The sequence below is a fragment of the Octopus sinensis genome, linkage group LG8, assembly GCF_006345805.1.
Source record: "Octopus sinensis linkage group LG8, ASM634580v1, whole genome shotgun sequence".
Classification (NCBI taxonomy): domain Eukaryota; kingdom Metazoa; phylum Mollusca; class Cephalopoda; order Octopoda; family Octopodidae; genus Octopus; species Octopus sinensis.
The window spans coordinates 71,963,876-71,978,099 of record NC_043004.1 but is presented as its reverse complement, the minus strand read 5'-3'; the positions used below and the strand labels follow the sequence as shown (position 1 = coordinate 71,978,099).

General features: G+C 36.3%; 1 protein-coding gene across 1 annotated transcript in view; it reads left to right on the top strand.

Moving 5' to 3' along the window:
* LOC118764577 overlaps nucleotides 1–12,100 on the top strand; it is a 42,581-nt gene extending 30,481 nt beyond the window's left edge. The window contains exon 6 of the mRNA XM_036505453.1: nucleotides 12,042–12,100. Within this exon, the coding sequence (XP_036361346.1) occupies nucleotides 12,042–12,088 (47 nt within the window). The 3' untranslated portion in view covers nucleotides 12,089–12,100. The remainder of the gene's footprint in view (nucleotides 1–12,041) is intronic.
* Nucleotides 12,101–14,224: the final 2,124 nt, after the last annotated feature.

The window sequence follows — 14,224 nt, the reverse complement described above, 5'->3', positions numbered from 1 at the left end:
GAACTATTGCTTTGTTGGGAGTTCACTGTTGCGCAGAACGATGACGTAACTTTGTTTGCAGAGCAGTTTGAGAGTCTACAGCCTTATGATGTTGACATAGCAGTGCAACAACTTGGAGTGCGAATGCAGACAAATCTTCCTTTGTTTAATAGATATAGGTAGCGCCTCGCAAGGACCGAAATCACACCATGCTAAGTTTTCTCATCGCGTAAGACGTTTTGAACAGCTCATAAGGTTAATTGATTTAACCTATTTAATGTAGAAATTTGAGAAGTGCTAATTAATTTCTGACGCAAGTGTATATATGAGAAATTGATATGAGAACAGGTTTATTTCCTAAGTAAATTTTGCCATTATTGTTGCTTGGAAACATGCATTCGGTTATTCCAAGTGTTTTGGGATATGTTACCAGAATTGAATATCAAGACTAGCTCTATAACAATAAGTTACACTGAACTAGTGCCAGGAGACATTACGTAGAAAAGTTTAAAGCTTTCAGAGTCAAGGCAAAACATATCGACAATTCTAAAGACCAACACATACTTGATGGATGTGTGTATATCCACATGTTTCTCTCTCCCCCTTTCTTCCACTCCCTCTATTTCTCTATCTATACATGTAACTGTATGTATACGTGTGTGCACATGTTTATGTATATGTAAATGTGTATTTATATGTATGTATATATATATATATATATATATGTGTGTGTGTGTGTATATGTGTATATATATATGCATTTCCATGTATGCTCTATATATATTACGTCATTTTTATGTATATGTATGTATGTATATGTGTATGCATATATATATATATATATATATATGTCCATATATGAGTATGTAATAGCTACTCACATACGCGCACGCACACACACACACATACATGTATACATTGACATACATAATTACATTAATTATTTGAACTCTGCTGTAATAAGATGTAGATATCCACAGTTTCCAGTACAGTTTTAGAACTTCCGACTGAAATAAAATAAAGATTTTTTTAAAATCAACTAAAATACAGATTGTGTTTATGTGTGCTTTTCGCATTGTCATTTAGAGGAAAATACATTTTCGATGCCGAAAGTAAATGTTTGAAACGTATAATTACATAAAAACCAATCAGGACTAAATGAAACAATTTTAATATGCAAATGCAATTAACGGAACATATCTAATTATCAGAGAATACAGTGTTAGCTTGATTAGTTTCGCCTTCGGTGTCTATCAATGAAGGTGCAAAATACACTTTATGGCCGTATGCAATTTACTGGGTATTTATTTAATATTACGGGTATTTTATAAATACCTTGTTGCATTTTAGGTACCTGGCTTTTAAGGTAACTTCACAATTATAATATATTTTAAAGGAAAATCATGAAGATTGTGCCTCAGTGATAAAGACAGCAAGAGGGACTTTGCAGAGAGGATGAGGAAGAATTCAACAATATGTCAAGGTGTAATTTCGAACGCTAATAGTGAATAGGGGCTATATATATATATAGTTTTAATTGGTTAAACATTCCAATCAAATCCTCCTCCAAGTGCAAAAGTAATAGACCTGGGATGATTAGTTTGGACATAATTGAAGCATCATGCACAATCATATAGGTTAGCTGCACTGCAGATGTGAATGTCTTCTAAAATCAACAAATATAAGATTATCTATGGACAACAATTGAGGAACCACTTTCTCCTCTATCCTGATGATAGCCATAATCATTCGTGCAATTGGTTATGTTAGTAAATGTTAAAGGAACACTCTAGAAAAATTAGATGTTCAAACAAAAGTATATACATTAATAATTAATAAATAAACACACTCTAACTTCAAAGTTCATTAGAAAACAAATATATTACTTACCTGTAGGATCCTCTCTGTAAAGAATGTTGTAAGTTGTATCATTTAGAACTTGTGCTCTCATCGCATACCATGGAGTCCCAGACACCCGGATGTGAATCTGGCTAAAACTGAAAGTCATGTATTACAAGTGATGAATTGAATAAGAAAATATTTTATGATTTTATTTACTACAATTAGTTCTGCCTAATGAAATCATTGAGTTTATCTTTTTATATTTGACATTAGTGAATATATCGTCACTGATGGATAATTGTAATTTAGAGATATCAGATATTTCTCTCATAATTAGCTTCAGTTCGGCTATCATCAAGCAGATCTATAATCAAAAGCTATTCCAGCCACGACCATCACGTCATATTTCTTCTCAAAACACAGTTCGCCTAGGACTACATCGTCCAATTATGATACAGCGCTATTTTAGTAAGATTTTATTGTTATATGACAAGCAACTCTCTCTGTCTTCTAAATTGTTTTAGAGAATATATTATTATATCATTCCCCGTTTGATCTACTTCATTGTTGGCAAGTGCATCTGCATTTGCAGCATACTGTAGCAAGCCTTGTTCCCTGTTTACGAAATACTCTGTCAAGTTTCTTCTTTCTCTGTCGTTGCACTCCTGTACGTTTATCGAGCCACGGCCAATCTGGCTCTAAATGTACAACCTGTATACGGTCACCTTAGAGTAGAGAATATAATGCATTGCCATCGTCATCCCAGGATCGTGGTAGGATCGTGTTGGTCAAACTCCGTTTGTGTCCATCTCATAATGGGTGCAGGCTTGAAGAATCGTTAGCATGTAGGGCGATATGCTTAGCAGTATTTCGTTCGTTGCTACGTTCTGAGATCAAATTCCAGTGAGGTCAACTTTGCTTTTCATCCATTCGGCTCCGATAAATTAAGTACCAGTTGAGTACTGGAGTCAATGTAATCGACTAGTCTCTTCCCCCAAAATTCAAGCCTTGTGCCTATAGAAGAAAGGATTAATATTATTATTATTATTATTATTATTATTATTGAGTGTAAGAGCAGTGCATGCCATCAAAGTGACACTGGGGTAAAATATACGAAGTCCAGTATACCCATCAAGTATACCAATCAATACCCGTCTAATAAGGGTACAATAGACACATGCATCACAATCATATGTGTGCGTCATGGTGATCTCTTATCAAGATAAACAGTACATGACCTTGAAGGGAGGGCCCAGTTAGAGTTTTCTTCTGGTTGAGTAACCCATCCCACTCAACCGGTCCCTGAATAAGGCTGTTGAACGAAACACCCATGTTTCCAGAGCTGAATTATTCAAACCCCAAAGAATCCCTCTCAACATGGCTATGATACTCCCCCCACTACTTCTACTCATGATCAGAGATGCACATATCGTCAGCAACTTGTTATGGTCAAACAACTGACAAGCAAATATGTGGTATTGAGCAGAATATTTGCTGTAGCCCGTCTTTTATACCAAGACAATACAATGTACATGATAACACTTCCAATCAGAAGCCATTAGGGCCACTGCCTGGTACTGCATCAATGCATTCTTCTTCTTCATCATCATCATCATCATCATCATCATCATCATCATCACCACCACCACCACCACCACCACCACCACCACCACCACCATCACCATCACCATCACCATCATCATCATCATCATCTTCTTCTTCTTCTTTCATTACATACCAAGTCAACTTGGAAGCAATGTCACTTACTGAATAATCTTAGGTCGCTCGATTTAGTTGGGATTAGAGATCGGCGAAAGTAGGATTAGTTATCTTTGATGTCTGTTGAGATCCAACGGTTGGCTGAAAGGATTATTCTTTGAATCTCAAAATACAGTTCATTATCCTAGATCCAGTTAGTAAGTCGGTAGTCCTCGACTTGAGAAGTATCAGTGAGTGGTGATGACATATATGTTGTCACCTTTGCCCGACTGTGACAATGTGACCTGATTTATTTCTCAGATGTCTAAAAGCTTTCTTGGACACGTTCTTGAATCTCTGCAACTAGTGTCTGAACGGAAATGCATTCTAGAAACATTGCAGGAATGCGTGGTGCTAACTCAAAGGCTGTAGATAACTATTAGGTTGTCAAAAAAGTTCTTGCGGTTTTTAACCTTTAAATTCTGATGCACATATCTCGGCCGAAACAAAACTTTATTAATCGAAATAAACACCATCAGAATCAACACACCTTTGCCAACGCGAAACAAGTTTAGTTATGCCAGTAGCGTAAAAATCCAGCATTCTGGTGGCGATGAAATCGTTCAAGGTGTGTTTGATGTAACATTTCTCACGCACGAAGTTGTAGAGATGCTTCAGAAAGTGGTAGTCGGTAGGCGAGAGGTCTGGTCAGTATGGCGGATGAGGCAGAGTTTCGTAGCCCAATTCCTTCAACTTCTGGAGGAGCAACTGTGCGACGTGCCGCCGAGCGATGTCGTGGAAAAGAATTGGGTCTATTCTGTTGTTCAATACTGGCTGTTGTTGTCGGAGTTTCTTATGCATTTCATCCATTTGTTGACAGTACTTCTCCGCCGTAATGGTTTCGCCTGGATCCAAAAAGCTGTGATGGAAGAGACCGGCCGTAGACCATCAAACAGTCACCATACCCTTCGTTTGGTGCAACTTTGGCTTCGGGAATTGCCGTGGAGCTTTGCTGGCGTCCAACCACTGAGCTGAGCGTCGCCGGTTGTCGTAAAGAATCTACTTTTAATCAAAATCTGGTCGAGAAACTGGTCGTTCTTGTTGCGTAGAAGAAGGGAAAATGACACTTCCAAACGGCGTTTTTTTTTTTTTGGTTGTTGTTCAATTCGTGCGGCACCCATTTCCCAAGTATCTTTATTTTTCCAATCTCCTTCTAGTGATTGGAAATTGTCGTTTGCGTTACGTCTAATTCAGAAGCAAGATCTCGAACAGTTGTGCGTGGATTGCCTTCGACTAAGGCTCTTAGGTGACCGTTGTCAACATGCGATGACCGACCACTACCCTTATCATCTTCAAGACTCGTCACCGCTACGAAATGTCTTGAACTACCATTGTGCTGTGCGTTCATTAATGGTTCCTGGACCAAACGCATCGTTGATATCGCGAGCTGTATAAGCAGCTTTTTGGCCTAGCTTGAAATGGAATAATAAAATTCTGCGAATTTGCTTTTTGTCCATGTTGTATTCAACGTTCCGGAAAAAATGGCCTAACTATTGTAAAAGAAAAAGAGTGGCACGATTAGATAAAGCGAAAAATGGGCTTTAAAATTATATATAAAGTCAAAGTAATTTAACGACAATGAATTTGAAAATATATCATTTAAAACCAAAATAAAAAATTCCGCAAGAACTTTCTTGAGAGCCTACTATATTTCTCTGATGTTCCTGAGTAGACAAGAAACAACTATAGTAGGCCGTCCAAATCGTATCTGGATAAAATATTTGTTACGCCAGCTGCTAAGCATAGGTTTCAAATTGGTTGCCTGCACAAAACATAATTTTGTGATCTGTTCGTTTGACCTTGTGAAGAGTCGGTCACCGGAAGGCGAATGTTTCATTCTCAGCGCCACACAGATTACAATTAGTTGTCCGAATTAGAAAAAAGTAGTGAATTAGTTATGGAGAAGCTGATAGGGGAAATTACCTATTTTTTATTACTCACAAGGGGCTAAACATAGACGGGACAAAGAAGGACAGGCATAGGTAATAAGTCGATTACATCGACCCCAGTGCGTAACTGGTACTTAATTTATCGACCCCGAAAGGATGAAATGCAAAGTCGACCTCAGCAGAATTTGAACTCACAACGTAACGGCAGACGAAAATACCACTAAGCATTTCGCCCGGCGTGTTAACGATTCTGCCAGCTCGAGACCTTGATAGGGGAAATTACCACTTATGCATTTGTGATCACTTGTCACTATCAATTAAAAGATCATCATCATCATCATCATCATCATCATCATCATCGTCATCGTCATCGTCATCGTCATCGTCATCGTAATCGTCATCATCATCATCATCATCACAATCATCATTTAAATATGATTTAAAGTAGGATCGATACGGTTGGAAATAATGAGGCAAGTTGTATTTACTTTTGTTCCATAATGTTTTGAGTTCGAACCCTGGCACATTCATCTTGTCATTTATTTTCCAGGATCGACAAAAGAACACTAGTCAATTTCTAAGATTGATGTATTTAACTGTACCATTTTCCCGAAATGTGTACCTACTTGTCTATGTGAGAAAACGTAATTACTAACACAGAAAAAGTATTGGTGCAAATAAAGAAAATGGAATTAATATATACTCGTCCTTGAATCTGTATATTACTGTTAAGTTTCCAAACCATGGTTCTTCAATAAGGTTACTCTCATTAAACCACGAGGTATAATTTGTCCCTCTTCCATCAAATGTTAATGATTTAACGTCCATATTATCCTTTCTCATAATCACTTTCACCTAAAAATGAAAGATGAAAAAAGATCAACAAGAAATCTGGCAGTGAGAGAGAAAGAAGGCGAGCATGAGATCAAATGAGAAAGGAGGAAGATAAGAGAAATATAGAGAGTAGAAGTATGGAGACAGAGAGAGGGGCGGTTTGATGGAGAGCGAGAAATGGAGAGAGAAAGAGAGGAAATGAAGAAAGATGATTGTAAGAAATTAATGGCAAGAAAATGCGTGGGTTTCGTTTAGAGAGACAGAATTCTAGGGAAATATATACGTGCCGTTTTGTGTACCTTATGGAAGATTGAAGTGGATGACAAACTAATACATATTCTTTTCTATTCGAAGGCACAAGGCCTGAAATTTTGGGGAGGGGGCCAGTCAATTAGATCGACCCTAGTACGCAACTGGTACTTAATTTACCGATCCCGAAAGGATGAAAGGCAAAGTCGACCCCGGCAGAATTTGAACTCAGAACGTAAAGGCAGACGAAATATCTATTTCTTTACTGCCCACAAGGGGCTACGCACAGACGGGACAAACAAAGACAGACAAACAAAGACAGACAAACGGATTAATTCGATTATATCGACTGCAGTGCGTAACTGGTACTTATTTAATCGACCCCGAAAGGATGAAAGGCAACGTTCACCTCGGTGGAATTTAAACACAGAAGGTTTCGTCCAGCATGCTAACGTTTCTCCCAGCTAGCCGCCTTATAATTTTTCTACTCTAGTCACAAGGTCCGAAATATTTAGGGAGGAGGCCAGTCGATTATATCGACCCCAGTGCGTAACTGGTACTTAATTTATCGACCCCGAAAGGATGGAAGGCAAAGTCGAAATCGGCGGAATTTGAACTCAGAACGTAGCAGCAGGCGAAACACCGCTAAGCATTTCTCCCGGCGTGCTGACGATTCTGCCAGCTCGCCGCCTTCAAACTAGTACATATTGATTTAAGAGTAACTGTGTGAATTTTGTTGCATCAGTAGGGAAAGTATTTTATTTTATTTCTTTGAACAAAGATTCAAGGACGCGTATGGAACTGAAATATCTGCAAACGTTACTTGCAATGTCATAGTATTCTTAGCGGAGAAGTCATTCCCAATTTCGTTACAGCGTTGCTAACAAAGAATCAAGATCTGGAAGACATGCGAACGGACAAATATACGTGCGTGTATATGTATGATATATTTAATATGTCGTTACGCCTAACACAGCCCGGATCTTTTCCCTTTCAACGGCAGATCGAGAAATTAATTTTTTGTAACTAAACACTTTCAAACTTCGGAGACTGGTAGAATGTGTCACATAGAACATCATTTACTCTTAGTGTTGTTGAGAAAGTTTACATTTTCAAAGTTATTTCGTGTTAAAGTTGTTGTATTTCGGTAATTTCAACCAATCAATGACATGTATTCAGCCGAATAAAATTACTGCCGTTGTTTGTCAACAACTATCGGCGGTGTATATTTCGTTTGTCACTGTTAGTTATGACATCGTTCATGCGTTTGTACTGGTTTTAGCTTTAGGGTTTTAGGGTTAGGGGTTACGGTTGAGTTGGGTTGTAGGGTTAGATTTACGGAAAAAAGTGAAAAATGAAGAAATTGGAGGGGGGGGGACAAAAAATCTTTCCAAAAATAGTAGCTGAAAAACAGGAGAAAACACCCCCTAAAAGCAGTAGAAATGCACGAACGATTATGGTGGGGCCATGAAGTAAACATGCTTCAGATACACTCGTTTGTTTATACAAATGTAACTGAGATGAACTATGTCATAAATAACAGTGACAAACTATACACTGCCGATAATTGTTGACAAACAACAGCAGTAATTTTATTCAGATGAATACATGACATGATTGGTTGAAACTTATATATATATATATATATATATATATACTCACACACACACACACACACACACACACACATATATAAATATATGTATGTATGTGTGTGTGAAGACGCGTGGACTTGTGATTATGGCATTCGGCTCACGATTGTAAGGTTGTGAGTTCAATTCCAGGCGACGCGTTGTCCTTTATTTCATGTTGCTCCATTTTACTCAGCTGGCAAAAATGAGTAATACATGTATTTCAAATGGCCAGCCTTGTCACACTCTGTGTCACGCTGAATCTCCCCGAGAACTAAGTTAAGGATACACGTCTGTGGAGTGCTCAGCTACTTGCACGTTAATTTCACGAGCAAGCTGTTCCGTTGATCAGATCAGCTGGGACCCTCGTCATCGTAACCGACCGTGTGCTGCTTTATATATGTACATATATAGAAACACACATGCGCGCGCACACACACACATATGTGAATGTTGTCCCAGACATATATTATTTTCTACTCTAGGCACAAAATCCGGAACTTTTGGGGAGGTGGCCAGTCGATTAGATCGACCGCAGTACGCAGCTGGTACTTAATTTATCGACCCCAAAAGATGAAAGGCAACGTCGACCTCACCGGAATTTGAACCCAGAACGTAAAGTCAGAAGAAATACTGCTAAGCATTTCGCTCGGCATGCTAGCGTTTCTTATTTCTTTTCTGCCCACAAGCGACTACACACAGAGGGGACAAACAAAGGCAGACAAACGGATTAAGTCGATTATATCGACTCCAGTGCGTAATTGGTACTTATTTAATCGACCCCGAAAGGATGAAAGGCAAAGTCGACCTCGGCGGAATTTGAACTCAGAACGTAGCGGCAGACGAAATACCGCTAGGCATTTCGGCCGGTGTGCTAACGTTTCTGCCAGCTTGCCGCCTTAGTCAAAGGGATATATCTATATATATAAAACTCTAGTTGTGTGAGTGTCTGTCCCCTTCGATTTAGATTCCTAACTCCTCCCACATTTTGCGGTGCAGTTTAACCAAATTCGGGTATCTTATAGTCGTGATTAATATCGAGCCCGTCTGGCTATTAGCGCGCGTCTACGATGAGTCTACGATTTTAAAAATAATTTAACATCATTTTTTATTCCATTTTAATGCATAATTTTCGTGTGTCGATGACGGCGAAGTTGGCGTCCACGCTCAAACACCTGCACCTGTGTTTGCTTCTCCCCCTTCTTCCCTCCCTCGTGAAGCTATGGGGAAGGGAGTGTAAGGAAATCAATGTCGTAAAGCGTTGTCAAGGAGACCAGCGTTCTTTTAGAACAACGACTTCATGGCTTGAAGACACCAAAACAGAAATGGCTAAGAAAGCCCGAATTGGCATCTATAAGGGAAGTAAGTTTCTAAAAATGCTTATATAGTTATTTCCCTTACAAACCCGAGCAACGCCGGGCGATACTGCTAGTTGTATATCAAAAATGTTTTCTTTAGCGTCTCAGTTGTCCCGTTTCAAGGTAAGAGTATAAGAGAAGACTTAGGTAAGCAGAAAAATGTTTTGATTTGTGATCAAATTCCCACTTCTGTGAGTGAAGAAATTTCCACTCAACAAGAACGGTATAGAACGTCACCAACTACTGTTAAGAAAATGTTTATTTCCTAGAACATCTTTAATCAGACGACTACCAGAAAGACAAATAGTGTTTTCAGACATTGACTTGGTCGAATCCTGTCTTGTCTCTGGAACATTTCCTGAGTCTTGTGTTCTCTTTCTTAATGAATTTACATTAAATTTCAAAAATCGAATTTTTTAAAATCTTGTAACCCATATAGTTCCTTCCGCCATATTTAATTTCACTGCATTTGTTGCCCATTTATGTTCCGACACTGCACACGCATATAATTTCTTACATACTCATATATACGCTTATAGACACATGTGCCAAAACATGCTTATTGTTACACATACACACCAACAAATATATAATGGCCGAGAATGTCACTCGGCCTACTAAATGTAGCAGTTATATTTCAATACAATTACACTCTCCTCTCTTCAAAGAGGAATGTGGAATTGAATAAGCTAAACCCAGAGCTAAGTCGTAACAACAACAACAACAACATACACTTCAAACTCCCCTGTTCTTTTCCGCCAGTTTCTTCATGATGTACATATTTCTCTGAATATTAAAAAGTCAACCGGGCTATTTGCAAAACCTGACAGAGTTATTTCCATTCATCATCAACCAAAACATTCCAGAGCTAGCTTTTTCTGCTTATCAAAATCTCCAGTATTTACCTACACAAATGAGTTGTCCTAATCTTTAAAAACTGCGATGGTGTCTCCCATTCCCAAGAAAGGGAGTTTCTTTGAACCAGACATCCAACAAACGTCCTTACACTCCAAGATCTCAAAATCAATAGAATCAATAAAGAACAATCACATTCTACATCACTTTGGGTTTCTCTTTCTCCCTCCCTCTCTCTCATTCTCTCCCTCCTCAGACTTTTACAAGGAGAAGCGTTGCTGCGATCCTTAAAACCAGCAGAACCATGACCATACTTGGTATAAGAACCTTTTGGCTACATTGCTATCTATGTTGCTATCTACATTGCTTCGTCTTAACGATTTCACATTTGTCACATTATTTTATCGATTCTTGTTGTAGTGAAAGGCAAAGTTGACCTTTGAATATTTTTCGTGGAGGATGACATATGACCCAAGATGTTCCAATCTTGAACTTTCACAAAATGTTGCTTCTCAGGAAACAGTACTCAAGATTAGATATTTTCTGATTTGTAGTAGATTTGTCTGATATTTCCATGAAACCAAACGATTGCATGGAGTTTCTCTCGTTGGTTGAACATTTTAGTTGCTAAGTATTTACGGTTATCTATCTTTGAGCTTTCTCGGTAAAAAATATAACCAAATAAGAATATTTGTGGGCGTGTTTATTTCTGTGTCAGCTTGTGCGCGCGTGCGTAGTGCCCAAATGTGTGTATGTGTGTGTGTGTGTGTGTGTGTGTGTGTGCATGTATATATATATATATATATATATATATATATATATATATATATATGATAGATCGGTAGCCGCTACACATTTTTTCTCTCCTTATTTCTCTCCTTGTTTTTTTTTCTGTGTCCTTTTCTGTAGAAGAGCGTAGGTTCGAAACGTAAAAGACTTTTTCTATTCCTGAGCGTTATACTAATACATCTGTTTGTTTTGTACACCACCTGTCTTCGTCATTTGTTTTTTCGTGAACTCTCCCCCTATGTATATATATATATATATATATATATATATATATACATGTGTGTATGTATACGTAAGTGTGATTGTTTTTGTATATGTGTATGGATGCCGAAGCAAATACTATAGGACTTGAAGGAGCCAAACTGAGTCAGCCTGGAACGCGTGGTTCAAACACCAACAGCGTCAACAACATCAAGAAATTGAATTAGATATACAATGGCAATATCGAGAGGAAAATATAAAAGTGATCACACCCAAGACAATAGTTGACAGCTATGTAAACTGTTTATTAAATGATAATCATAATGAAATTTTGAAAATGTATTACCTTGTCAATAGGCAAAATCTCCCAGTCTTTATAAATAGGACTCTTATCAACCGACGTTTTGTTGAACACGAATATTTTCTGCCAGCCTGAACCTGTATGAGTCATGAATAGTAATGATTTAAATGTAAAGGAAGGGACAAACTCTTTAAGAAATTTTATTAAGACTTTGAAAGAAATATGTTAATTTGTTATACAGTAGAGTGAAACTATTACTTTTATTTAGAAATCTTTATTTTTATATTCGATATAAAATTTTCCCAAGATTCATTTAAACATTTTTGATTTTTCGTTTCTATTTCACTAATTTCAGAATTTGGTATTCAAATGAAATACGAGAACGTAGTTGTTGTTATTTAGCACCATATCAACGCCGATTGAGAAAACTTATAGGAAAAGTTGTTCTAGCCATGACCATCCCGTCCGTATGTTATAAATTTCGTATCTTGAACAAAATAATGTAGTGTTTACCATTCTTTTCAAAATGATAGGATGAAATATCAGGGAGGTTTGTTTTATATTTCAAGCAGGTCGATCGACCACAGTAGGTCTGACAATAAATCGATAAAATATTCTATTGAAAGAATTATGAATAAAGACAAATTGATAAAGATAATGACGATATAAATAGAAAAACTAAAATAGTTCTTATCGACACCATCTGCACGAAAATCAATAGTTTGTTTTGTGTTAAAATATTGAATGCAAGAATTATAAAATGTTAACTACAAATGATTCAGTTGTGAAAGAAAAATACGCGATAATAGTCTTTAAATGATGTAATTTTAATTATTTTGTGAGAAACGGAAATTAATGCCTGACAAGTTACGATAATTTTATGACCTTTTTAAAGCAAAGTATTGTCTTTTATGCACTTGTCTAAACTGTAAAGAGAGATATTTCTTTATTTGTCAGTGATATTTCTTTATTTGAAACTGTAAAGAGAGAACCACTTAGTACATGTACAAAAATGTAATCTGATTAATGAACTGGAATAGTTTAGTGAATAAGTCAGAGAAAGCATGGAGAGATAAATGAACTCATTCATTTAGTAATATTATTGTAATATGCTCGAAAACACAGTTAATCAGACACACAGATACATACATAAAAGAAAATCTGATTTTACTCACTGCTTCCAGAGAACCTGATGAAAGATAAACAATTGCATGCAGCATTCCCAAGTTCGTCGCTGTACAACAATTTATGCATTTTGCACGGTCCATTACAATAGCTAAAATAATCACACTTGTCATTCATCATACACCGTACTGAACATTCTGTGACGGATGAGGTATATTCGGTTGCTACCACTGGAAATGTCCAGCATACTGACGTGGATGTCTTCCGGAAAAGTTGTCCGTCATTGTTTGGCTCACTAGTTCTAAAGATCACGAGCAAAATAATTGCGAAAACTTGCAGACGACTGAGAATCATATGGTTTTGATTTGACGTTTCCATTCCTGAAAAAAAAATACAAATGTGTATATATATATATATATATATATATATATATATATATATGTGTGTGTGTATGTATACATGTATATATATATATATATATATATATATATATATATATATATATATATATATATATGTATATATATATGTATATATATATATATATGTGTATGTATACATGTATGTATATATATATATGTATATATATATATGTGTATGTATACATGTATATATATATATATGTATATATATATATATGTGTATGTATACATGTATATATATATATATATGTATATATATATATATGTGTATGTATACATGTATATATATATATATATGTATATATATATATATGTGTATGTATACATGTATATATATATATATGTATATATATATATATGTGTATGTATACATGTATATATATATATATATGTATATATATATATATGTGTATGTATACATGTATATATATATATATATGTATATATATATATATGTGTATGTATACATGTATATATATATATATATATATATATATATGTATGTATGTATGTGTGTATATACAGAGGTTTGAAGTGATGTACCGATATTGTATATTTAGAATAATGACGTAGTTGGAATGTTGGATGATTATATATATCTTATTTACATTTTTAACGCTTCCTTCCGTTATCGGATTTTTCAAAAATAATTTTCTGGGGATTGCTAAGCAGGGGAGGAGAAGGAAGAGATTTTTTTGAGAAGGCGGTAAAGTGACATCGCTTTTGTATAGTGAGACTCGTCTGTTTACTACTTAATGGCCCTTTAATGTTGGGGAGGAAAAAGAAGCGCAAGGATAAAGAATGTTTGTATTACAACTGGTGATGGTTTTAATTGAAAAACCAGATGTTGTCTTTTGACATTTTTTGAGTTCAATATACACCCACACAGGAATTATATATATAAACATACATTTATAAACATACACACGTACACACCTCCAACATCTGAATGGATGGAATATAACTAAACCCACAACCGAGGGATACCAGA